Genomic DNA, 24381 nt, shown 5'->3' with positions numbered 1-24381 from the left:
TTCTGAAGAGCTGTCCGGGGAACTGGGGCTGCTGGTGGTGTCACCTTGCCAACCAGGCCTGTGAGATCTGCTCGCCCAGCCCCTGCCATTCCAGGTGCTGATGCTGTGTCTTCTGAACCCTTCCATCAAAGTCCGCTTGGGTTTCTCTGTAGTCCTCCGTGTTCGCCTGTCGCAGGCTGTGCAGTGGGTGGAGCGGCAGTCCTGACTCTCCAACCTGTCAGTTTCCCCAGTTTTCCTAGGACCCATGTCCTGTGACTGTCTTCCCCTTACTACACTGCATGATTGTTTTACACAACCCCTCTGTGTGTTTGTAACAAAACCAACCTGTTATGCCCCTAAGACATAATCCGAGCATTCAAGAGAAGGAAGGTCACAGATTTTTGCTTAGCTTGTCTTTCCTTTCTGATAGAGACTCCTTTTATTATTTCCTCCCTGCTTTTGCATGTGTATGTGTGTGCGCACACACACGGGTGTGCATGCACTAGTACTGGGGTTTGAACTCAGGGCCTTGGTGATGTCTTTAGCTTTTTCACTTAAGGCTGTCACTCTACCATTTGAGCCACAGCTTCACTTGTGGCTTTTTGGCGGTTGATTGGATGTAAGAGTCTCACAATCTTTCTTGCTTCGGCTGGCTTCAAACCCTGATTCTCAGATCTCAGCCTTCTGAATAGCTAGGATGACAGTCTTGGCAATTTCTTTGTGTGGGATGCAGTGTTCAGCTACTGCCTTCTCTAGCATAGATCCCCTGCCCTGCCCTCCCCTGTCCACCTTCCCCTGCCCTGCCCTGCCCTCCTTCCCCTGCCCTGCCCTCCCCTCCCCTGCCCACCTTCCCCTGCCCTGCCCTCCCCTGCCCTCCCTTCCCCTCTGATCCTGCCTCCCGAGGGCTCCCCCTCCCCTCCCCACTCCCCTTCCTCTGGCGGTCAGGCCTCAGCAAGGGTGCATCCAGGGGCCGGAGGAGGCGGGGCTGAGCCTGCCCAGTCCTGGAGGGGGGGACGAGGGCACGAGGGGGGACGGGAGTGGGAGTGGGGCTGAAGGGGGGACAGGAGAGGGCAGAGGGAGAGGGGAGGGGGGACGGGAGGAGTGGCGAGGTTACCTTCTCTGTCACTGGGTTTCCCTCAGCCACCTCCGGAGCCAGGAAGAAGGAGTCCTGGGTGCCTGGGAGGAGACGTGGCTGGGTGACCACGCTGCCTGACGGGCAGGAGGTGCCGCCCCCGCCCCTCCCCCGCCCTCCCCCCTCCCCTCCCCCCACCATGGCCACACACAGGTACTGTGGGCAGGAGGTGCTGCCCCCCCGCCCCTCCCCCGCCCCTCCCCCCGCCTGCTCCTCCCCCACCATGGCCACACGCACGTACTGTGGGCAGGTGGAGGCCCGAAGAGCACGGCCCCGTCTGCGGCCACCAGCACGTTGTCCAGGCACAGGCAGGCTGCAAGACAGGGGTCACCTGGCTTTGCCAAGCTGAGCCAGGTGCCTGGGCTGGCATCAGGGCCACTGGGAGTGGATGGGGCCAGGGTGGGGCCAGGGCCGGCCCAGGGCTGGGTTAGGAGTGGACAGGGGTGGACGGGCCGGGGTGGATGGGCCAGGGGTGGACAGGCCGGGGTGGACAGGCCAGGGGTGGACAGGCCTGGGTGGACAGGCCAGGGGTGGACAGGCTGGGGTGGACGGGTCAGGGGTGGATGGGCCAGGGGTGGACGGAGCCAGGAGTGGACAGGGCCAGGGATGGACAGGCCAGGGGTGGACGGGCCTGGGTGGACAGGCCAGGGGTGGACAGGCCGGGGTGGATGGGCCGGGGGTAGATGGGCCAGGGGTGGAAAGGCCTGGGTGGACAGGCCTGGGTGGACAGGCCTTGGGTGGACAGGCCGGGGTGGATGGGCCTGGGTGGACGGGCCAGGGGTGGATGGGCCAGGGGTGGACAGGCTGGAGTCGACGGGCCAGGGGTGGACGGGCCAGGGGTGGATGGGCCAGGGGTGGACGGGTCAGGGGTGGATGGGCCAGGGGTGGACGGGCCAGGGGTGGACAGGCCGGGGTGGACGGGTCAGGGGTGGACGGGCCAGGGGCGGACGGGCCAGGGGCGGACGGGCCAGGGGCGGACAGGCCGGGGTGGGGTGGACGGGCCAGGGGTGGATGGACCAGGGGTGGATGGGCCAGGGGTGGACGGGCCAGGGGTGGACGGGCCAGGGGTGGACGGGCCGGGGTGGACGGGCCAGGGGTGGACAGGCTGGGGTGGATGGGCCAGGGGTGGACGGGCCAGGGGTGGATGGGCCAGGGGTGGACAGGCTGGGGTGGACGGGCCAGGGGTGGATGGCCTGGAATGGGAGCCACGGGAGTGGACAGGCCAGCGTGGGGCCGGGCTGGGCAGGAATGGGGTCCCACCACCCTCAGCCCCCGGGGGGAGCTGGGATGGAATCCCAGCAAGGGGCCTGGCGCAGCCCCGTGCCCTTTGCCATGCTGCCCTGGTCTGGCTGGGTGGGCTGGGCAGGGTGAGGACCGCCCCCTCCCCACAGGTCTCCCTCCCGGCCTCGGGACTGTGGCCCTGTGTGGGGGGCCAGCATCGCTCCGATCGCCCAGCTCCCAGACACCCGCTCATGCCACACTCAGAAGACCACCACCCGGTCCTGCCGCCCACAGGTGAGCTTGTTGGGGCCACAAACCAGGCACGGTCCGAGTCTCCCCCTCCCACACCTCCCGAGCCTGGTTGCCTCCTGGGGACAGAGCAGCCCGGAGGACCCTCTTCTTCTACAGAGGTCTCTGGCGCTTGGGCAGCAGAACCTTCCTTTCCCCATCAGTGCTGAGAGCAAAGAATTACCCCAGGGTGCAGGGGCTGGGCCCTCTCTCCTCCCCAACAGTTGGAGGAGCCTTCCTCCCCTCTGCCCCGTGGCCCTGTGCTCTGAGCCGGCCCCAGCCTCCCCTCCGCCCCGTGGCCCTGTGCTCTGAGCCGGCCCCAGCCTCCCCTCCGCCCTGTGGCCCTGTGCTCTGAGCCTGCCCCAGCCTCCCCTCCGCCCCGTGGCCCTGTGCTCTGAGCCGGCCCCAGCCTCCCCTCCGCCCTGTGGCCCTGTGCTCTGAGCCTGCCCCAGCCTCCCCTCCGCCCCGTGGCCCTGTGCTCTGAGCCGGCCCCAGCCTGGTGTCACCTGGGTGTCCTCCATGTCTCTGTAGAGTGCGCAGGCAGGACAGGCACAAGGCCCACAGCTCACACTCCCGGAGGGGCCGGCCCAGCTTAGAGAGGAGGCCCTTCAGGGACAGGCTCTGTGGGAGGAAGAGAAAACTCACTGAGAACACCTCCACCTGCCAGAGGAAAGAAAGGACCCCTCCCCCAGCACTCCAGTACAACGGACCAGAAAACCCTGAAGTCAAAACAAGCAGGGATAAGGGCAGAGAGCACTGTACTGCAGGGAAAGAGAGGCAGCTGCCACGAAAACCATGGTTGTACTTGTGCCCAGAGCTGGACTCCTAGCTCCACAGAGACACACAGGGGCTGCGGCCTGGGGGCCACTCCTGTGCCTGTGTCCAGAGCTGGACTCCTAGCTCCACAGAGACACATAGGGGCTGCGGCCTGGGGTCCACTCCTGTGTCCAGAGCTGGACTCCTAGCTCCACAGAGACACACAGGGGCTGCGGCCTGGGGGCCACTCCTGTGCCTGTGTCCAGAGCTGGACTCCTAGCTCCACAGAGACACATAGGGGCTGCGGCCTGGGGTCCACTCCTGTGTCCAGAGCTGGATTCCTAGCTCCACAGAGACACACAGGGGCTGCGGCCTGGGGTCCACTCCTGTGTCCAGAGCTGGACTCCTAGCTCCACAGAGACACACAGGGACTGCGGCCTGGGTGGCAGTCAGCTCCCTCAAGCTGTATTCATAGCTTCTTTAAAAAACAGGAAACATGTTGACAAACACTAGTGAGACTGGCAGAAGAAGAGATGAGTTTCAAGTCAATAAAATCAGAGATGCCGCAGGCAACGTTCCAACAAACACCAAGAAATCTACACAGTTTTAAAAGAGTACTTTCAAAGCCTATACTCACAGAAGAAGGAAAACTTAGCAGAAACCACACAAACTGCCTAGACTGAACCAAGAAGACATAAGCCAGTAAACAAGCCAATAACAAGCAATGAGATCGAGGAGGTAATCAGAAATCTTCCAACAAGGAAAAGCCAGACGCAGATGGAGTCACTGATGAATTTTATATGACTTTTTTTTTTTTTGGCCAGACCTGGGGTTTGAACTCTGGACCTGGGTGCTGTCCCTGAGCTTCTTTTGCTCAAGGCTAGCACTCTACCACTTGAGCCACAGCACCACTTCCAGCTTTTTCTGTTTATGTGGTACCTAGGAATTAAACCTAGGGCTTCATGCATGCTAGGCAAGCACTCTACCACTGAGCCACATTCCCAGTCCCTTTATAAGACATATAAGGATGAACTAATACCAATAATCCTCAAGCTTTTCTGTGAGATAGAAGCAGAAGGTGCAATCCCAAACTCAAATCTATGAAGCCAGTACACATTCACACCCAAACCAGGTAAGGATCCAACAAATCAAGAGAAGTACAGACCAATCTGTCTGATGAATACAGATGCAAAGCTCCTCAATAAAGTAGTCAACGGAGGGGGCTGGGAAGGTGACTCAGTGGTAGAGTGCTTGCCTTGCATGCATGAGGCCCTGGGTTCGATTCCTCAGCACCACATACACAGAAAAAGCCAGAAGTGGCACTGTGGCTCAAGTTGTAGATTTCTAGCCTTGAGCTGAAGAGCTCAGGGACAGCACCCAGGCCCAGAGATCAGGCCCCACCACTGACAAAAAACAAAACAACACAAAAGAAAGGTATTAGTCAACAGAATCCAGGAACAAATAAAAAATTACACATTAGGACCAAATAGGCTTCATCCCACAGATTCAAGGCGGTTTAACATATGCAAATCAATATATGTAATTTACCAGGTCAACAAGCCAAAGACAAGAGCCACATGATCATCTCAATAGATGCAGGAAAAAAACTCCAACAAAATACAACATCTATTCATGTTAAAAGTCTTAGAGAAGCTAGGAATAGAGGAAACATTCCCTAAATCAACAAAGGCTATATTTGACAGACCAACAGCCAACATCATACTGAATGGGTTAAAAACTATTTCCCCTAAAATTAGGAACAGGAAAAGGATGTCCATTCTCTCCACTCCTCTTCAATATAGTTCTGGAATTCTTAGCCAGAGCAGTAAGGCAAGAAAAAGAAATGAAAGGGATTCACATAGGGAAAGAAGAAATCCAACTATCTCTATTTCATGACCTTATACCAAAAGGACCCTAAAAACTTCATCCCCAAGCTCCTAAAGCTGATTAGCCACTTTGGCAAAGTAGCAAGATACAAAATTAGTCCAGAAAAATCAGTAGCTTTTCTGTGTGATAACAATCTACAAGCAGAAAGGGAAATCATGGAAATAACTCCATTTGTAATAGCCTCAAAAAATACCTAGTAATTAACCTAACCAAAGACATAAAAGATCTTTATAGAAAAAACTGTAAAAATCTGAAGAAAGAAATCAAAGAGGACACCAGGAAATGAAAAGATCTTCCATGTTTATGGACAGGTAGAATCAATATTGTGAAAATGGCCATACTGCCAAAAATGACATACAAATTCAATGCATCCCCATCAAAGTCCCAATGGCATTCTTTACTGAGAGAGAAAAAAACAATACAAAAGTTCATAAGGAACAACAAAAAACTTAGAATAGTCAAATCAATTCTAGGTAAAAAAAGCAATGTGGGTGGTATCACAATGCCAGACTTCAAACTCTACTGCAGAGCCATAACAACAACAACAACAACAACAACAACAACAACAACAGACCTGAAGCTCGATGAAGAAGATGAGAAGACTCAGAAATAAAATAATACACTTACAGTTATCTGACATTTGGTAGAAGAGCCAAAGATCTACAGTGGAAAAAACAAAGCCTCTTCACAATTAGTGTTGGGAAAACTGGGCAGCCACATGCAGAAAACTCGAAGTGGATCCCTGCTTGTCACCACTCCTAACCTCAACTCAAAGTGAATCTAAGACCGCAACCTCAGATCCAAAACTTTGAAACTTCTGCATGAGAGAGTAGGAGAACATTAGGACCTAGGTGTATTGGCGGAAACTTCCTGAATAGAGTCCCAGGGGTACAACAGACAGGAGAGAGACTCGACAAGTGGGACCACATCAAAATAAAGAGTTTCTGCACAGAAAAGGATATAGTTACCAAACTAGAAAGACAGCCAGTCAAACAACTGGGAAAAAAGATCTTTACCCGCAATACACCAAAGGCCTAATATCCAAATATACAAGGAGCTCAAGAGACTAACCCCTCCAAAGCTAGTAAACCAATCACTAAATGGGCTGGGGACTAAGGAGAGACTTCCCAGAAGAGATGAGAATGGCAAAGAAAGAAGAAATGCTCATCGTCCCTGGCCATAAAGGAAATGCAATCCAAAACAACTCTGAGATTCCATCTCACCCCAGCTGGATCGGTCAGCATTGTGAATTCAAACAACAAATGCCGGTGGGGATGTGGGGGAAAAGGAACCCTACGGCGCTGCTGGTAATGTAACCTAGCACAACCACTTCGGACAAGGGGCTGGAGGCTCCTCAAAAACTAAACACAGACCTTCCCTACAACCCAGCCATAGCACTCCTGGGCATCTACCTTGACCATCAGTAGTCAGGATATAATAAGGACACCTGCACCTCCATGTTCACTGCTGCACTATTCACAGTAGCCAGGATACAGAAACACCCCAGATGCCCACAATAGATGAGTGGATCCAAAAACGTAGTGCCTATACTCAGAATTTTACACAGCCATTAGATAGGATAACATAATGCCATTTGCAGGAAAATGGATGGAACTAGAACAAATCATGTTACGTGAGGTAAGCCAAGCTCAGAGGGACACACAGCACATGTTCTCTCTGATATGCAGAAATTAGATCTAAAATGCACTGGGATATAATAAATTATACAGGATTCTAGATACTCACCCAGTGAGACCAAAAGGGGGATACTCTTAGGAGAGAAACACAAAGGCACAAAGCCTAAGTTTCTCCTCACATTTACAAAATATAATATGCATACAAACTCCAAGATATGGAAACAAGCCTTCTTGTTTTTTTCTTTTTCCCTTTCTTTTTCTTTTAGTTTTTTAGTTTCTGGTTTCTGTCTTCTTGACCGTGTGTCTGGTGCATTCAAGTGTACATCTTCAGGGGAGGGTACAGAATTCGAGGGAAAAAGGGTGAAAGCTTGCAGCAGTGGAGCTCACTGGACACTGATGAAGCTGACCGACATATACAATTGTGGGTGGAGAAGGGCGGGAGGGACGGGGGAGAGTGAGGGAAGAGAAGACAGTACGACAGGAAGAACCCGCAACCCCTCCCTGTATCACCGCTATAATGACAATAAATTACCCCCCCCGTAATTATCAAGTGAGAATCAACACTGAGCACGCGCCCCTGCACACGCTGCATGCTGAGCACGTGCCCCTGCACATGCTGCACATACTGCATGCTGAGCACGCGCCCCTGCACACGCTGCACGCTGAGCACGCGCCCCTGCACACGCTGCACGCTGAGCACGCGCCCCTGCACACGCTGCACGCTGAGCACGCGCCCCTGCACACGCTGCACGTTGAGCACGTGCCCCTGCACATGCTGCATGCTGAGCACGTGCCCCTGCACATGCTGCACATGCTGCACATGCTGCACGCTGAGCATGCGCCCCTGCACATGCTGCACATACTGCACACTGAGCACGTGCCCCTGCAATGCTGCACATGCTGCACACGCTGAGCACGCACCCCTGCACACGCTGCATGCTGAGCACACGCCTCTGCACATGCTGCACATGCTGCATGCTGAGCACGCGCCCCTGCACATGCTGCACATGCTGCACCGCTGAGCACCCACCCCTGCACATGCTGCACACTGAGTACGTGCCCTTGCACATGCTGCACACGCTGAGCATGCACCCCTGCACATGCTGCACACTGAGCACATGCCCCTGCACACGCTGCACACGTTGCACGCTCAGCACGCACCCTGCACACGCTGCATGCTGAGCACACGCCCCTGCACATGCTGCACGCTGAGCATGCGCCCCTGCACACACTGCACACTCTGCACGCGCCCCTGCACACTCTGCATGCTAAGCACGTGCCCCTGCACCTGCTGCATGCTGAGCACACGCCCCTGCACACGCTGCACACGTTGCATGCTGAGCACGTGCCTCTGCGCACGCTGCACACTGAGCACGCGCCCCTGCTCACGCTGCACACTGAGCACATGCCCCTGTGCATGCTGCAAGCTGAGCACGCGCCCCTGCACACGCTGCATGCTGCACATGCTGCAAGCTGAGCACGCACCCCTGCACATGCTGCACGCTGCACACGCTGCACACTGTGCACACGCCCCTGCACACGCTGCGCACGCTGCACACTGAGCACGCACCCCTGTGCACGCTGCACGCTGAGCACGTGCCCCTGCAACGCTGCACACACTGCACACACAGGGAGCCCAGCGTCACCAGGTGGCCCTGCCCTGCCTCCCAGCCTCAGGAAGGCCACGCCACCCACCTGCTCAGGGGCTGCTGCACTTGTTGGGCTGGTCTCTTCTGGAGTTCCTTCTTCACCCCCAGAGGCTGGTGTGTCGGGGCCTGCATCTCCATGGTCCACAGGGCAGAGCAGGGCTTTGTCAATCTCCACAGGCCTCTGGCCAGGGGATGAAACCTCTAGTTCTCTGGAGGCCCCAGAGTCTTCGTTTATGTGGCAGCCAGGTCTGGACGCCCATTCCAGCTGGAGTTTGGGTTCCTGCTCAAGCCACAGCCTGCTTTTGGGCTGTGTCTTGAAGCTAGAGAGGCCGTTTTTCCCCTCCAGAAAGCCCTTCCTAGGGTCCGGGGGAAAGACTTCGGCTATGGTCAGCTGCTTCTTGGAGCTGGCTAGTGACAGGCAGAGGGTGCTGGCCTCGGGGCCATCCGTCAGCAGCCTGGGGAAGGTCTGCACTTTCCGCAAGGGGCTCCGCTTGAGGGTGTCTCTGTCCAGCTCACCAAGGGGACACCTGGCATCCAGGACAAGGCTGGCCAGCTCTTCCCTGCCAAGGCCCTCGCCATTTTTCATGGGGACTGACAGCAGCGTCTTCATGGGTGAAGGTCTGGAGCCCTGGCCCACCTCCCCTTCTTTATCTCCAGAGGCAGAGGGCTGTGGCAGGCTTTCTGTGGTGGACAGGGCCTCTGGGTCGGTGCTGAAGTCTCCAGAGGGCCTTTTGGGGCCCGTGCTTCTTGGAGCAGGTCTCCCTCTCCAGGCATTCTCGTTGATGTCTGGGCACAAAGCTGGATGTGGCTACTTCCCACAGGGGGGCCCCTCCAGGGACTTGCCTGGAATGGCATCCCTCCCGACCCCTCTGCCTTCAGCCCATCCCTCCCGACCCCTCTGCCTTCAGCCCATCCCTCCCGACAGCCCTGCCCTCAGCCCATCCCCCCACACCCCTGCCCTCAGCCCATCCCTCCCGACACCCCTGCCCTCAGCCCATCCCTCCCGACACCTCTGCCCTCAGCCCATCCCCCCACAGCCCTGCCCTCAGCCCATCCCCCCACAGACCTCCAGCAAGGTCTTGCAGGCAGGAGCTGCAGCCCCATGCTCTCAGACCCCTACTCCACCGCTCAGCCTGGGCCCTAGACCCTTCCGGATGAGGCCCCCGGCGCACCAGGGTCTCACCCCCCTCTGCCTAGAGCTTCCCAGGAGGTGAGCGTGGCTGTCCCATGACCAGGTCCCCAAGCTCCATTTTTCTATAAGGGCTATACAAGTGAACCCCCGAAGGAGAGCGCAATCTGGCTGCAGCCATGGGGCTGCCAGTCCTGGGGCTTGAACTCTGGGCCTGGGCGCTGTCCCTCAGCTCTTCAGCTCAAGGCGAGCACTCTACCACTTGAGCCACAGTGCCACTTCGGGTTTTCTGAGTGGTTTATTGGAGACTTTCCTGCCCGGTCTGGCTTTGAACTCAGATACAGCTGGGATTACAGGTGTGAGACACCAGCGCCTGGCTGCACTGCTGAACTTGACACTCTGTTGTTGTGGGAGCCATGCTGGGGGGGAGGCCCTCCCAGGCCCTCAGGGGGCTCTGGGGGTTCACTTCTCAAAGCTCTCAGGATGACTGAGATGTTTCAGGACCCCGTGTGAGCCACGAACCCCAGCTGTGGAGTAGCTGCTTTGCATGTGTGTAAGCACGGGGAGTGGGAGAATACAACTGTTCACAGCGAAACTCGCTCAGGAGACAACCTCAGCCTGAACCACTCCTGGGCTCGGCTGGGCCCCCACCGCCCACTGCCTGGCATCTGCCCGCTGCCTGGCGTCTGCACCGCGGAGAGGCTCACGTGTGTGCACAGCACACACACACGAGTGCACGTGGCCTGCATGCACGTGGCTGTACAGATGAGCATGCATTTGTGTGGGAGCGTATCATGCAACAGGTGTTTGTGACGTTGCTCTGTGTGTGACAGTGTGAAGACCGCCAGGACAGCTGCATATGGGCACACTCTGCTGGATATGGGGATGTGCCCTTGAAAGTGTGCAGATGGGTGTGTCGTGTGAACATAGGTGTGTGCAGGCACCCTTGAGCACTCTTGTGCAAGCTCTGAGAGTGGGTGTGTGCAGGATGTCTCTGAGCATTCTGTACGTATTTCACGCCTCTGTGCACACACACGCAATGTGCATGTACATGATGGAGGTGCAAGTGGGCCCCGCATGCTTACCTTGAAATGCTCCGAAGGACTCAATGGAGAGTACCCGCCTCCCGGTGGCTGAGAGGCTTCGGCACAGGCGGCAGGAGGATGCAGGCTGCACCTTCTCCTCACACAGAGTGATGATGCTCTGCAGGTTTGAGTGCACCTCTCAGGGAGGGGCTGTCTCCTGAGACCCCAGCCCACAGGAGGCTCCCCTGGCCTCCTGAGACCCCCACCCAGCTCACACGAGGATCCCCTGGCCTCCTGAGACCCCCACCCAGACCACACGGGGATCCCCTGGCCTCCTGAGACCCCCACCCAGCTCACACGAGGATCCCCTGGCCTCCTGAGACCCCCACCCAGACCACACGGGGCTCCCCTGGCCTCCTGAGATCCCCACCCAGACCACACCGGGCTCCCGTGGCCTCCTGAGACCCCCACCCAGCCCACACGGGGATCCCCTGGCCGCCTGAGACCCCCACCCAGACCACATGGGGCTCCTCTGGCCTCTTGAGACCCCCACCCAGCCCACACGGGGATCCCCTGGCCTCCTGAGACCCCCACCCAGACCACACCGGGCTCCCGTGGCCTCCTGAGATCCCCACCCAGACCACACGAGGCTCCCGTGGCCTCCTGAGACCCCCACCCAGACCACACCGGGCTCCCGTGGCCTCCTGAGACCCCCACCCAGCCCACACGGGGACCCCCTGGCCGCCTGAGACCCCCACCCAGCCCACACGGGGCTCCCCTGGCCTCCTGAGACCCCCCAGCCCACATGAGGTTCCCCTGGCCTCCTGAGACCCCCCCAGCCCACATGAGGCTCCCCTGGCCTCCTGAGACCCCCACCCAGCCCACACGAGGCATCCAGTAGTCTCCAGACCTGCCTGTGTTACCACAGGTATTTTTTGGTACAAAAAACAAGGTGCCCCGAGATGACAGAAAATAGATTGCTTTGCTCATGATAACTATAAGCAAAAAATGTTCATTACAAAAATGTATCATTCTTCTTTAAACTGACAATGCCACCAAAACCTGGCAAGGAACACTGTGAGCTGTGTCTGCACAGGCACGTGGCCTTGGACCTGGGGGAGGGCCGGACGGCTGAGCCTACCTGGAGGTCTGGCCGGTCCCTGGGGTCTTCCGCCTGCATCTGGCCCAGCAGCGTCTCCAGATCTGGGCTCAGCCTGAGTTCCAGCTGCGGTTCGGACACGAACTCCAAGGCGGCCCTCAGCGTTGCCCCCAGGGAGTAGATGTGAGCCTGTGGCACCGGAGTGCTAGCTCAGTTCACAGGCAGCCTTCCGCCCTGGGCCAGGCTGTGGCCCTGGAGGGGCCACCACGTGGGTGACTGGCCCTCTCCCCCTGCAGCCTGCCACCCTCCTGTGCTGGGTCTGTCCCTGTCCCCTGCAGCCTGCCACCCTTCCTGTGCTGGGTCTGTCCCTGTCCCCTGCCACCCCTCCCGTGCTGGGTCTGTCCCCTGCAGCCTGCCACCCCTCCCGTGCTGGGTCTGTCCCCTGCAGCCTGCCACCCTTCCCATGCTGGGTCTGTCCCCTGCAGCCTGCCACCCTTCCCGTGCTGGGTCTGTCCCTCTCCCCCTGCAGCCTGCCACCCTTCCCATGCTGGGTCTCTCCCCTGCAGCCTGCCACCCTTCCCGTGCTGGGTCTGTCCCCTGCAGCCTGCCACCCTTCCCGTGCTGGGTCTGTCCCTCTCCCCCTGCAGCCTGCCACCCTTCCCGTGCTGGGTCTGTCCCCTGCAGCCTGCCACCCTTCCCGTGCTGGGTCTGTCCCCTGCAGCCTGCCACCCTCCTGTGCTGGGTCTGTCCCTCTCCCCCTGCAGCCTGCCACCCCTCCCGTGCTGGGTCTGTCCCTGTCCCCTGCCCCCTGCCACCCTTCCCGTGCTGGGTCTGTCCCTGTCCCCTGCAGCCTGCCACCCTTCCCGTGCTGGGTCTGTCCCTGTCCCCTGCCCCCTGCCACCCTTCCCGTGCTGGGTCTGTCCCCTGCAGCCTGCCACCCCTCCTGTGCTGGGTCTGTCCCTGTCCCCTGCAGCCTGCCACCCTTCCCGTGCTGGGTCTGTCCCCTGCAGCCTGCCACCCCTCCCGTGCTGGGTCTGTCCCTGTCCCCTGCAGCCTGCCACCCCTCCCGTGCTGGGTCTGTCTCGTTCAGCCCTGGTCCTCAGAGGCACAGACCTGCCCTCCCCATGCTGCTCTCATGTCACAGACATTTGAGCAGGAGGAATGGTTTTGGAGTTTGTCTGTTTGAGAGAGGAGGCCTCTAAGGACACAGCAGAGTGGGCCCTGCACGCGATGTAGCTGGAAGGCTTCCGCTTACATCCTGGCCTGGCTGGAGGGGCAGGTGCGCCCTGTGGGCCACCCTGTCTGTCTCTCCACTTCACAAAATCCAAATGCCTGTGAGGGTCTTGTGACTGTGGTGTCTGTTTATGTGAACTTGGAAAGGAGTAGCTCTTTCTCAGGTGTGTGTGACACGTGTATGCGTTCAAGGGGCACGGCCAGTGGATGCTCTCTCGCTCCTGCACGGATTATTTGCTTCTGGCTTGCTTTCTGTGTGTGAAATCCTTCCTGCTGCATTCACTCCTGGGGTCCTGGGGTCCTTGTTGCTATTATAAACAGGAGATTTAGCTTTGATCTCTAACTTGTAATTATAATACACAGTCATTGACTTCTTTCTGGGCCGTACCTTTCAGCTGGCCTCACAGCCTTTCATTCTCTTAGATTCCAGTCCCTTGCACCCAGCACATACACGCTCTCTGCTCCGAGTCCAAGTCTGCTGTGCTGCCCACCCCGAGTCCACCGTTCCCCCCAAGGCCATGGCTTCAACAGGCCATCCCTGAGCTGCCACCCAGAACAAAGGCAGTTGTGGAAGAAGGCCCAGCCTGTCCAGAGGCTGTCAGGCTGTGGTGGGAGAGGCCACCCAAGGCACAGGGCAGGGGGAGGGCTTGGAGAGCCATCCAGCACCTACCTCAAAGGTGTTTCCGGTCAGGTCGAACTCTGGGGGGACAAAGGCTCCCTCAGGGTCATCTTGGGGGAAGAAAAGAGAAGGTGCTCAGGTCTCAACCACAAAGCAAAGCATCTGCTGAGCGATGACCCTGACAACCTCAGAGCTCTGCGTTTCGGGGCCTCCTTGAACCTGGGGAGTGGCGCGGGTCCCTGGGGCCTGTGCCTCACACTCAAGACTGGTCCAATTGCCTCCAAGGCAATCGCAGCTCACAGAGAAATTGGACCCTTAACGGTAAATGTGGGAGGAGGGAAAGGGTTTTGTCCACGTCCCTGAAAAGGAACAGGGAAGCTGTAGTTTGGGAAATCAGGCTCTCCCTGGAAAGGGCTGTGCAACGGAGTGGCCAACCGACCGCTCTCCAGACTCCCTTGCAGTCCCTGTGCCTGGCCCCTGCAGCCCAGGAGGACCTGCCCAGAGGAGCACCCTGGTGAGGGCCTCGGGGACGCCCGAGCTCAGCGGAGCCTCAGGCGAAGAACCACATGGGGCTCCAGAGGAAACCCAGGCCCTGATCCACGTCCTGGGTGCTGCCTGGTGCCCTCCATGGCCCTGACGGGTCCTGTCCTCCCCGCTGCGCTGTCTCCCCTCTGCACTGGCCTCTGATCGGGCACCTTCGCCTCCCCTCCCCCCCCCCCCCATTGGGTGCCTCCCTCCCCTCTCCCCCCCACTCCACCGCCCTCTGGTGCTCACCACTGAGCTGCTCCATGAAGCACACATTCCCACTAGTGTTGAAGGCCAGAGTGTCGGGAGTGATGCACAGGGTCTGGAAGAGGGCAGCGTGGACCACGCTCCGCATGGACAGGCTGCACTCCAGGCACACGGCCCAGGCCTCCTGCTCGCTGAGGCCTCGGTCCCGCAGGGACAGGACGTCAGCCAGGGACACATTCTCCTGCCAACACATGTCTGTGTGTGAGCCCAGAGCGACGGCCCAGCCGGGGCCGAGTACCCAGGCTGAGATGGGTTCTCTGGAAGCGGACACTCCAGGCAGCGTCTCATTCTGTGGGCCAGGTGAGGGGTGTGGGTTAGGTCTTTTTGAGGCCAAGACTGACAGCCTGGCTGTCAGAACCACAGAGCATATGGGAAGTCCACCAGTACCGTGCCAGCCCCCACGGCTCCGTGGGGCTCCTCCTTCCAGGCCTGGGAGGCTGGATGGGGACCTCCACTTGTGCCCAGCTGGCACCTGCTCATGGACGTGGCCAGGTTCACCGCTCCACTTCCCCGTGGAGGCTGTGAATGCACAAGCTGGGTGCGAGGCCTGTGGAGGCGGGGTGAAGCCCGCCGAGAGTGCGTCTGTGCACAGAAGGCCCTCAGCTGGGCCGAGGTGACATCGTCACAGGCAGCGCCCGGGCTCACCTCACAGATCTAAGTGGGCTCCAGGGCCTCAAAGAGCTTAGCCGCGAAAATGAACACACACGTGTGCACACTACCACCTGCACACACGTCCCGCAGCACAGTGCTCCTACCGCAGGCTACCCACACCTGTGGGCATTTCTTTCATGTGTGCACACGCTGAACACGCACCAACACAAGCACGTTCACCCTCGCGTGCTCACCTTCTAAACACCAACACACAGGCATGCTGCTATGGTCTGACTGCAAGACGTTCCCTGCAGCCTCCTTTCACAGAGTCTGGACTGGTAGCACTGCTTACAGCATTGGCTAAGCTGGATGGGCAAGTCATGGGGGCGTGGCCTGGCTGGAGGAGGTGGGCCTCTGGGGGCGTGGCCTGGCTAGAGGAGGTGGGCCACTGGGGGCGTGGCCTGGCTGGAGGAGGTGGGCCTCTGGGGGTGTGGCCTGGCTGGAGGAGGTGGGCCCCTGGGGGCGTGGCCTGGCTGGAGGAGGTGGGCCCCTGGGGGCGTGGCCTGGCTGGAGGAGGCAAGCTGCTGGGGGCGTGGCCTGGCTGGAGGAGGTGGGCCACTGGGGGTGTGGGTACCTAGTCCCAGTTGCTCTTTCTGCTCTCTGGCTCCCTAGGTGAGCAGCTCTGCTCCGTCGCCCTAGGAAGTTCTTCTGTACCAAAAGCCCAGGAACAATCAGGACTGAAACCTCTGAAACTGGACCACAATGAACCTTCCCACCCCGAACAGGACTGGACTCAAGTGCTCTACCACAATGAACCTTCCCACCCTGAACGGGGCTGGACTCAAGGGCTCTACCACAATGAACTTCCCCATCCAGAATGGGGCTGGACTCAAGGGCTCTACCACAATGAACCTTCCCATCCTGAATGGGACTGGACTCAAGGGCTCTACCACAATGAACCTTCCCACTTGAACGGGGCTGGACTCAAGGGCTCTACCACAATGAACCTTCCCATCCAGAATGGGGCTGGACTCAAGGGCTCTACCACTTGAGTCAGGCCCTGTGACCTTTTGCCTTTAGTTGGCTTCTCAGACAGGGTCTTACACTCACTTTGTTGGTCTGGCTTTGAACCATGGTCCTCCCTCCTCTGCCTCTTGAGGATCTGGAGGGACAGACATGCACCCCAGGCCCTGCCTTCCTTCTTCCTTTACAAACTATCGCTCTCAGGTATTTGTCACAGCAATGAAAGGTCTAATACGTATGCACACACTCCCAAAGTGCTGACACATTTTTATATACACACATACACACCCAGGCAGTGAAAGAAAACATTCTCATACATAAGTAGACACATTGCGAACACATTTTTACACATGCATGCTTGTGTAAACCAAGGCTCAAGCCTACATCCTTACTAACAACCCTGAGCTATCTATTCACACCCTAACAACCCTGTCCCACCCATTCATGCCCTAACAGCCTTGTCCATGCATTCACACCCTGACTAACAACCCTGTCCAAGCATTCACACCCTAACAACCCTGTCCACGCATTCACACCCTGACTAACAACCCTGTCCATGCATTCACACCCTGACTAACAACCCTGTCCACACATTCACACCCTGACTAACAACCCTGTCCACACATTCACACCCTGACGACCTTGTTCACACATTCACACCCTGACAGCCTTGTTCACACATTCACACCCTAACAGCCTTGTTCATACATCCACACCCTGACTAGTAACCCTTTCCTTCATTCACACCCTAACAGCCCTGTCCACACATTGACACACTGACAACCCTGTTCACGCATTCACACCCTAACAACCTTCTCCATACATTCACATCCTAGCAGACTTGTTCACACGTTTACACCCTAACAGCCTTGTTCACGAATTCACACCCTAACAGTCTTGTTCACACGTTCACACCCTAACAGCCTTGTTCACGAATTCACACCCTAACAACCCTGTCCACACATTGACACTCTGACTAACAGCCTTGTTCTCGCATTCACACCCTGACTAACAGCTTTGTCCACACAGTCACACCCTAACAACCCTGTCCCATCCACCCACACCCTAACAGCCTTGTTCACACATTCACACCCTAACAGCTTTGTCCACACATTCACACCCTAACAGCCTTGTTCACACATTCACACCCTAACAACCTTGTTCACACATTCACACCCTAACAGCTTTGTCCACACATTCGCACCCTAACAGCCTTGTTCACACATTCACACCCTAACAGCTTTGTCCACACAGTCACACCCTAACAACCCTGTCCATCCATTCACACCCTAACAGCCTTGTTCACACATTCACACCCTAACAGCTTTGTCCACACAGTCACACCCTAACAACCCTGTCCATCCATTCACACCCTAACAGCTTTGTCCACACATTCACACCCTAACAGCCTTGTTCACACATTCACACCCTAACAACCCTGTCCATCCATTCACACCCTAACAGCCTTGTTCACACATTCACACCCTAACAGCCTTGTTCACACATTCACACCCTAACAGCCTTGTTCACACATTCACACCCTAACAGCTTTGTCCACACAGTTACACCCTAACAACCCTGTCCCATCCACCCACACCCTAACAGCCTTGTTCACACATTCACACCCTAACAGCTTTGTCCACACAGTCACACCCTAACAACCTTGTTCACACATTCACACCCTAACAACCCTGTCCATCCATTCACACCCTAACAGCTTTGTCCACACATTCACACCCTAACAGCCTTGTTCACACATTCACACCCTAACAACCCTGTCCATCCATTCACACCCTAACAGCCTTGTTCACACATTCACACCCTAACAGCTTTGTCCACACATTCACACCCTAACAGCCTTGTTCACACATTCACACCCTAACAGCTTTGTTCACACATTCACACCCTAACAGCCTTGTTCACACATTCACACCCTAACAGCTTTGTCCACACAGTTACACCCTAACAACCCTGTCCCATCCACCCACACCCTAACAGCCTTGTTCACACATTCACACCCTGACTCCTAACAACCTGTCCACACATTCACACCCTAACTACCCTGTCCACGCATTTACTTCCTAACAGCCTTATTCACGCATTCACATCCTAACAACCCTGTCCACACATTCACACCCTGACAGCCCTGTTTGATCCATTCACACTCTGACTAATAACCCTGTCCACACATTCACACCCTGACTAACAGCCTTGTTCACACATTCACATCCTAACAACCGTTTCCACGAATTCACACCCTAACAACCCTGTCCACACACTCACACCCTCACAACTCTGTCCTATGCATTCACACTCTGACTAACAACCCTGTCCTGTGCATTCACATAGGTCAGTACCACCCATGTTCCTAATGTTTCCATTTCATGTCCTCACTCACAAGCACACACAATCACACACAGACACATGTGCTTACTCGTCACACACATACATAAACAATGCATGTCCATGCATCCCCCATAGTCCTCCATATACATTCAGACACATCTACAAACATACATGCTCACATATCACACACATATGCACATACATATGCATGTGTATGTCCACATATCCCCCATATTCCTCCATACACATGCTCTCACACATTCACACGCCTCTGCATACTCAGACCTGTACAGCCTATACACATGATTGTACATAAGCACACACACCTCTCCACATACATACACCACACACGTTTATACACTTGTATACCCCCACGTGCTCACATACATGTCCATAATTCTTCCACACACATACATACTAGCACAAGACACACACAATGTGCCTATACACACATGTATTGCTCTGTACACATGCTCACACACATATGTTTACACACAAATGTTTCTACACATGCACACGTTTTCCTACATACACAAATAGGCACATACATTTGCATCTCTGCTTCCACAGAATGATAATACAGCACACACCCACCAGCATGCCTCCATTCACACACACACCACACACATGCAGAGGAATGCACTTGCACACAAATTCAGTTTAGCACACATGTACACACCACGCATGAGGTACACACGGCACCCACTAAACAAGGCCATAAACAACCCCAAAGATGCCGTGGGCTGGCTCAGCGCAGGGGAGGGGCGCCCACGGCTGAGTCTGAGCCAGTCCTGCCGGCTCTGGCCAGCAGGCTGCCTGCTTGCAGCTGGTGACAGGATGTACTGCCAAGACAAGGCAGCGTGGCTTCACAAGCTGCAGGGTGAGTGGTCCTGCAACCTCGCACGGCTTCCGGCAGAGACCCAGGTGTCCTGAGAACTGGGCCCTGGCCAGCCCTGGGGCAGCTGGACTCTGCAGCCCCCGTATCTGTTTGCAGTGGGAATGTCTGAACCCCAGGGCCCGAGTCATTGCTCCCAGAGGTGGACAACACCTCTGGGAACAGGTCCCTCTCAGCCCTCCGGCACCTGTGTCTCCAGGGTCGATCCTGCTCATACCGGGCTCCGGGAGCCTGCAGGCTCCCTCCCTGGGTGCTGTCTGTGCTGTCTCTGGGGCCTGCAGCTGCTTCTGCCCCCTCTTCTCTGCCCTGCTCTGTCTTTTGCCCGAATCCAGGTGGCTGGACTAGTGGAGGCTGGAGAGTGGGAGGAGCCTTGGGTCAGGGGCCAGGGACAAGGATGAGAGACCGGGAGGGACGCAGGCAGCACTCACCAGCCGCTCAGCCTCAGTCCATGGCCCCCCCAAATTCCAGTGGACAACTCTGAGGACAGGAGCCAATACCCCAGGGGAGTTCGGCTCCAAGTGAAGTACACCGGGCCTGGCGAGCGCTGTGGTTAAAGCCACACTGAGGCTTAAGCAACCCAGGCAGACCTTTCAGAGCAGCCAGCGGGGCTCAGCTCCTACGCACGGGGCCTGCGTGTGTGCCACAGGAGGGACCCAGGTCCAGGCATCCTGACCCCCATGCTCAGCCCAGCTGGTTTCTGACAGCATGGATGGACCTCCGGCCGGCATCTGCGGCCCCATCTGTGGGTTTGGCTGGCGAGAGGGTTCTTCACCAGTCCCAGCCCAGGGCTGTGACGTGCCCAGGGCTCCCAGCCCCCTCCCTCCTTGAAGCCCTCTGACGGCCTCCTGCTCTGAATCTGACTGGGCACAGGCCACAGGACTCCGCGGCCCCTTTCACGCCCCACCTGTGGGCCCTGTCTACCTTCAGTCTCCAAACTCGGCCCAAACCTCTCCCCAGGGGGCTCCACAGGCACTTGCTGGGCTTGGAGAAGGTGAAAATGTCTCACACCCCTGGTGGAGGTTGGGATAACACCTTGTTGATACCCAATGGTGCCATCTTTATCTCCAGTTGCCTGGGTCTGTATCCTTGAAGGCCAGGACTCCTGACCATAGCTGCCTGGTGTGGTCCTGCCCTGACTAGCCCATGGTCAGGCCTCTGATCCCACATCTGACCATAGCAGCTAAAACTCCATACAAATCCGGGAGGGGCACTTCCTCTAGGAAGCCTACCCTGCTTGATGCGGGCCGGTGTCTCCACTGTGTCCCTAGCGTCCTTTGCCTGCAGGTGTCCGGCATCCCAACACTGGCACAGACTCCAGGCCCAGCCAGGCCAGCCCGGTCCACGCCCCTGCCAGTCATGGTGGCTTCCAGCCAAGCCCACTCACGTACCACATGCCTCCAGGCCACCCAGAGTGGAACTGCCGGGATGTGGGTGCCGGTCTCTGCTTTCTAATGAATGCCAACCTGCGTTCCAACAGGCTGTTCCCACTCCCACGGTAGCCAGGGAGTGCCCTCCAGCATGCCCGCCCCGGCCTCTGAGATCTGTCGGGCGGCCAGGGCAGCCATTGCCCTCAGTGTGTACCACGCATCCTTCGGGTCGAAGAACCTCACGTGCCCACCAGTCATTCTGGGTTTTCTCTTGGGCGGGGTGAGGTAGCGACATTCGTGGGACTTTGGGGTTGGGGCCAGTCTGAAGATTGTTGTCTCTCTGTCTCTCCCTCTCTCCTTTCCCCCTCCCTCCATCTCCCTTTTTCAAGTCAGGGTCTTGCTATGCACCCTAGGTTGGCCTGGACCTGCAATCCTCCCCCCTCTGCCTCCCGAGGGCTGGGATTGTAGATGTGTGCCACAACATGCAGCTTTAGGGGTCCATTTCTTGACCTCCCTGGAGTGACTTCCTATGTCCCACGTGGCCTGTCCCCACGTTGCCAGCTGTGGACAGGGGTCCTCCGGCATGGCCCATGGGGCCACGTCACAGCCTCACCCCCCCTTCCCCCCGGCTGGCACCGGCAGCAACCATGGAGGCTGGCAGGCAGTCCTGTGAGCCCCATGCACATCCACTTAAAATCCTCCACGGAGCTGTGCGGTACTTGGCACCATCGCAGGACGGAGGCCCGGCCTCGCTGCCGGGACACGGACATTCCTGCAGCCGAGGTATCAGGGAGATGACGGCCAAAGGCGCTCCGGTGTGAGTCGGGTCACACCGTGGCCCGCTCTGTTCTGGTGGTGCCAGGGTGCCTGGGGCACACAGAGGAGGCCCCTGAAGTGCACACAAAAAGGTGCCGTGTGCAAAGGGGCTCCGATCTGCTGCCTTTGGCAACCGGGAGCTGAAGCTTCTCAGCCACCACAAAACGCATCCTGTCCTCTGGCAGTTCCTGAGGCTGTGCTGCGACCATCCTTCCTTGATCATCAAAGCCGGGCGATCCAAAGGGTTATTTATTCCCGGGCTCTCCTCTCTGCACCTTCAACTGCACTAAATCCAGGCCAGCCGAGGGTGGAGGCAGCGCCACCCCCGCATGCCCTGGCCCTGGGCCTGCAGGGGCGGTGGACTCCTGGTCCCTTCTGAGGCCCCTGGGGGAGGCCCTCAGAGGGGGCCGGGCTGGGCCTCTGGGCAGTGAGTCTGGGGGCTCTGGCCGAGCTGCAGCACCCGCTGGCCCTGAGGGTGGCCGGGGTCTCAGGCACCAGGGCCCTGGACACCTGCTGCCTTGGGGTGCACAGAGGGAAGGCGGATCCCCTGGAGGCGCAGGGCCCGACTCTGGGGAGGGGACCGTCCCCGGGGACAGCCGGGCTCCGCCAGGGGGCGGGCGGGGCCGGGTTTGGGGCTCCCGCCGCAGCCAGGCCGCGGCCCCCGGGGTCCCCAGGCGCGGGGCTCACCTCGTCCTCCGGCAGGGTGGGGAGCGGCTCGAAGTTGTAGAAGTCCAGGTCCTTGGCGTCCTCGCAGAAGCCCGCGGCGGGCTCCATGGCCGCGTCCTGCGCGCCGCCCCGGCCTGCGCAGCCGGCGGGGCTCCGGCCGCGTCCCCGCCGCGTCCCCGCGCCGCGCGCCCGCGCCGCGTCCCCGCGCCGCGCGCCCGGCCTCGGCCCCGGCCCCCTCCCGGGCCCCCACCGGCCGCCGCCCGTGCGCTCGCGGGGCTGCACCGGGCGCCGCGGCTACGCGCGCTCCGCCGCCATGGCAACGCGCCCGCTGCTGCCGCAGTGTCGCCCGGGGTGGGGCCGGGGTGGCGGGGCCCTCAGCTGCCGCGATGCTCGGGGCGGCGGCCGGGCCTGGGACTGTGGGGCGGAGCCACTTGGCGCCTGGCGGCTCGCGGGGGCCGCGCCCGCCTGGGCGCACGGGGCGCGGGGGGGGGGGGGGGCGGGGAGGGCGCGGGGCTGGGGCCGGGGCCGCCGAGCGCCCCGCGCCAGCCTGGGCGCACGCGGCAGGGGCGCAGGGCCGGGCCCCGCGCCGGCCCGGCGGCCCCAGCGGGTGCACGGGCTCACCGGAGCCCTGTGAGGGGTCAGAGCGCCCCAGGCAGCACGGTGCGGTGCCGTCCAGAGCCAGCCCCTGGTGCCAGGGCACCCAAGCCCACTGAACAAAACGCCAGACACTGCTCCCCGTCCTTGGGGTGCTTGGAGCTCACGGACCCAGCAGGGCCAGGAGCCAGGAGGGAGGAAAGGCAGCGCACGGCGCGCAGCCCCAGGCCGGACGCTTCCCTGCGCAGGCTCCGGCCCCGCAGGAGGCCTCCAGCCACGCGGCCTCTGGGGGTCCGCGCCACGGACAGGCCGCGGGCTGACCTAGCCTCGCCTTGCTCCCTCACCTGTATCTAATGCACACAGTTAGCACACCTCCCGGAGGCCTCCCCCAGGCCAAATCAGAAGTCTATAGATGTGTCCGGTGCGCCAGCAGGCCCCTGGTCCAACGCAAGGACTTGGTGTGCTCTGGCCTGCCAGCCTCCCTCCTTCTCTCCTCTCTCCTTCTCTCCTTCCTCCTTCCTTTCCTCTCTCCTTCTCTCCCTCCCTCCTTCTCTTCTCCCTCCTTCTCTCCTTCCTCCTTCTCTCTCATCCTTCTTCCTTTCTTCCTTCCTTCTCTCCCTCCCTCCTTCTCTCCTCCCTCCTTCTCTCTTTCCTCCTTTTCTTTTTCCTTCTCTGTCCCTTCGCTTCCCTCCCTTTCCCTCCCCCTCCTCCTCCTCTCTTCTCCCCCACCACTCTGCAATACTTGGATGTGGACTCAGGGTCTCATGTTGGTAGGTAGGTACTCTACTACTTAAGCCATGCTCTTATTCTCTTTTGCTTCATTTTTCAGATAGGATCTGTTTTTGTCTGGGCCGGCTTGTATCCTAATCCTGTCTGTACCTCCTTTGTAGCTGGGATCATAGATGTGAGGTACTGCTGCTGCCCAGCTTTGCTTTTTTTTTTTTTTTGCCAGTCCTGGGGCTTGAACTCAGGTCTGGACACTGGGCTTGAGCTTCTTTTGCTCAAGGCTAGCACTCTGCCACTTGAGCCACAGTTCCACTTCCAGCCTTTTTCTGCTTATGTGGTACTGAGGAACCCAACCCAGGGCTTCATGCATGCAAGGCGAGCGCTCTACCATGAGCCACCTTCCCAGAGCCCAGCTTATTTTTTTGGAGGTAAGTCTTGCTTTTTTTTTTCCTGAGGCTAGCCTTGATTGGTGATCCTCTGGTCGGCCTCCCAAGTAGCCAGGGTTGCAGGTGGAAGCCAAGCCACCCTGCTGGGTTGCACTCTGTTTTTCTGACATCTGACCTTTTTCATTTACTTCCCTGGCTGGTCTACTCATTCTCTGCCTCATTTTACTACCTCTCCTGAAAGGCCTTTCCTCACCAATTCTCCATCTGCCCTGTGTAGCTCCGGGTCTGATCTCCGTGCAGCTCTGGGTCTAATCTCTGTGCTCCTCCAAGTCTGATCTCTGTGCTGCTCCGGGTCTGATCTCTGTGCTCCTCCAAGTCTGATCTCTGTGCTGCTCCAGGTCTGATGTCCGTGCTGCTCCAGGTCTGATCTCCGCGCTGCTCCGGGTCTGATGTTTGTGCTGCTCCCGGTCTGATCTCTGTGCTCCTCCGGGTCTGTTCTCCGTGCTCCTCTAGGTCTGACCTCTG

General features: G+C 58.4%; 1 protein-coding gene across 1 annotated transcript in view; it reads right to left on the bottom strand.

Annotated features, from left to right (window-relative positions):
* The window catches only part of Kndc1 (kinase non-catalytic C-lobe domain containing 1), a 52380-nt gene extending 30122 nt beyond the window's left edge, over positions 1-22258 (bottom strand). Inside the window, exons 1-9 of the mRNA XM_042702159.1 lie at positions 22172-22258; positions 14429-14627; positions 13706-13764; positions 11845-11991; positions 10764-10881; positions 8596-9335; positions 3127-3241; positions 1353-1424; positions 1094-1155 (exon numbers count right to left, since the gene is read on the bottom strand). Of these exons, the coding sequence (XP_042558093.1) occupies positions 1094-1155; positions 1353-1424; positions 3127-3241; positions 8596-9335; positions 10764-10881; positions 11845-11991; positions 13706-13764; positions 14429-14627; positions 22172-22258 (1599 nt within the window). The remainder of the gene's footprint in view (positions 1-1093; positions 1156-1352; positions 1425-3126; positions 3242-8595; positions 9336-10763; positions 10882-11844; positions 11992-13705; positions 13765-14428; positions 14628-22171) is intronic.
* Between the last annotated feature and the right edge of the window lie 2123 nt (positions 22259-24381).

The sequence above is a fragment of the Dipodomys spectabilis genome, unplaced genomic scaffold, assembly GCF_019054845.1.
Source record: "Dipodomys spectabilis isolate Male_0828 unplaced genomic scaffold, ASM1905484v1 ptg000313l, whole genome shotgun sequence".
Taxonomy (NCBI): domain Eukaryota; kingdom Metazoa; phylum Chordata; class Mammalia; order Rodentia; family Heteromyidae; genus Dipodomys; species Dipodomys spectabilis.
Note: the sequence above shows the minus strand (reverse complement) of the source record. Positions and strands in the feature narration are given on the sequence as shown.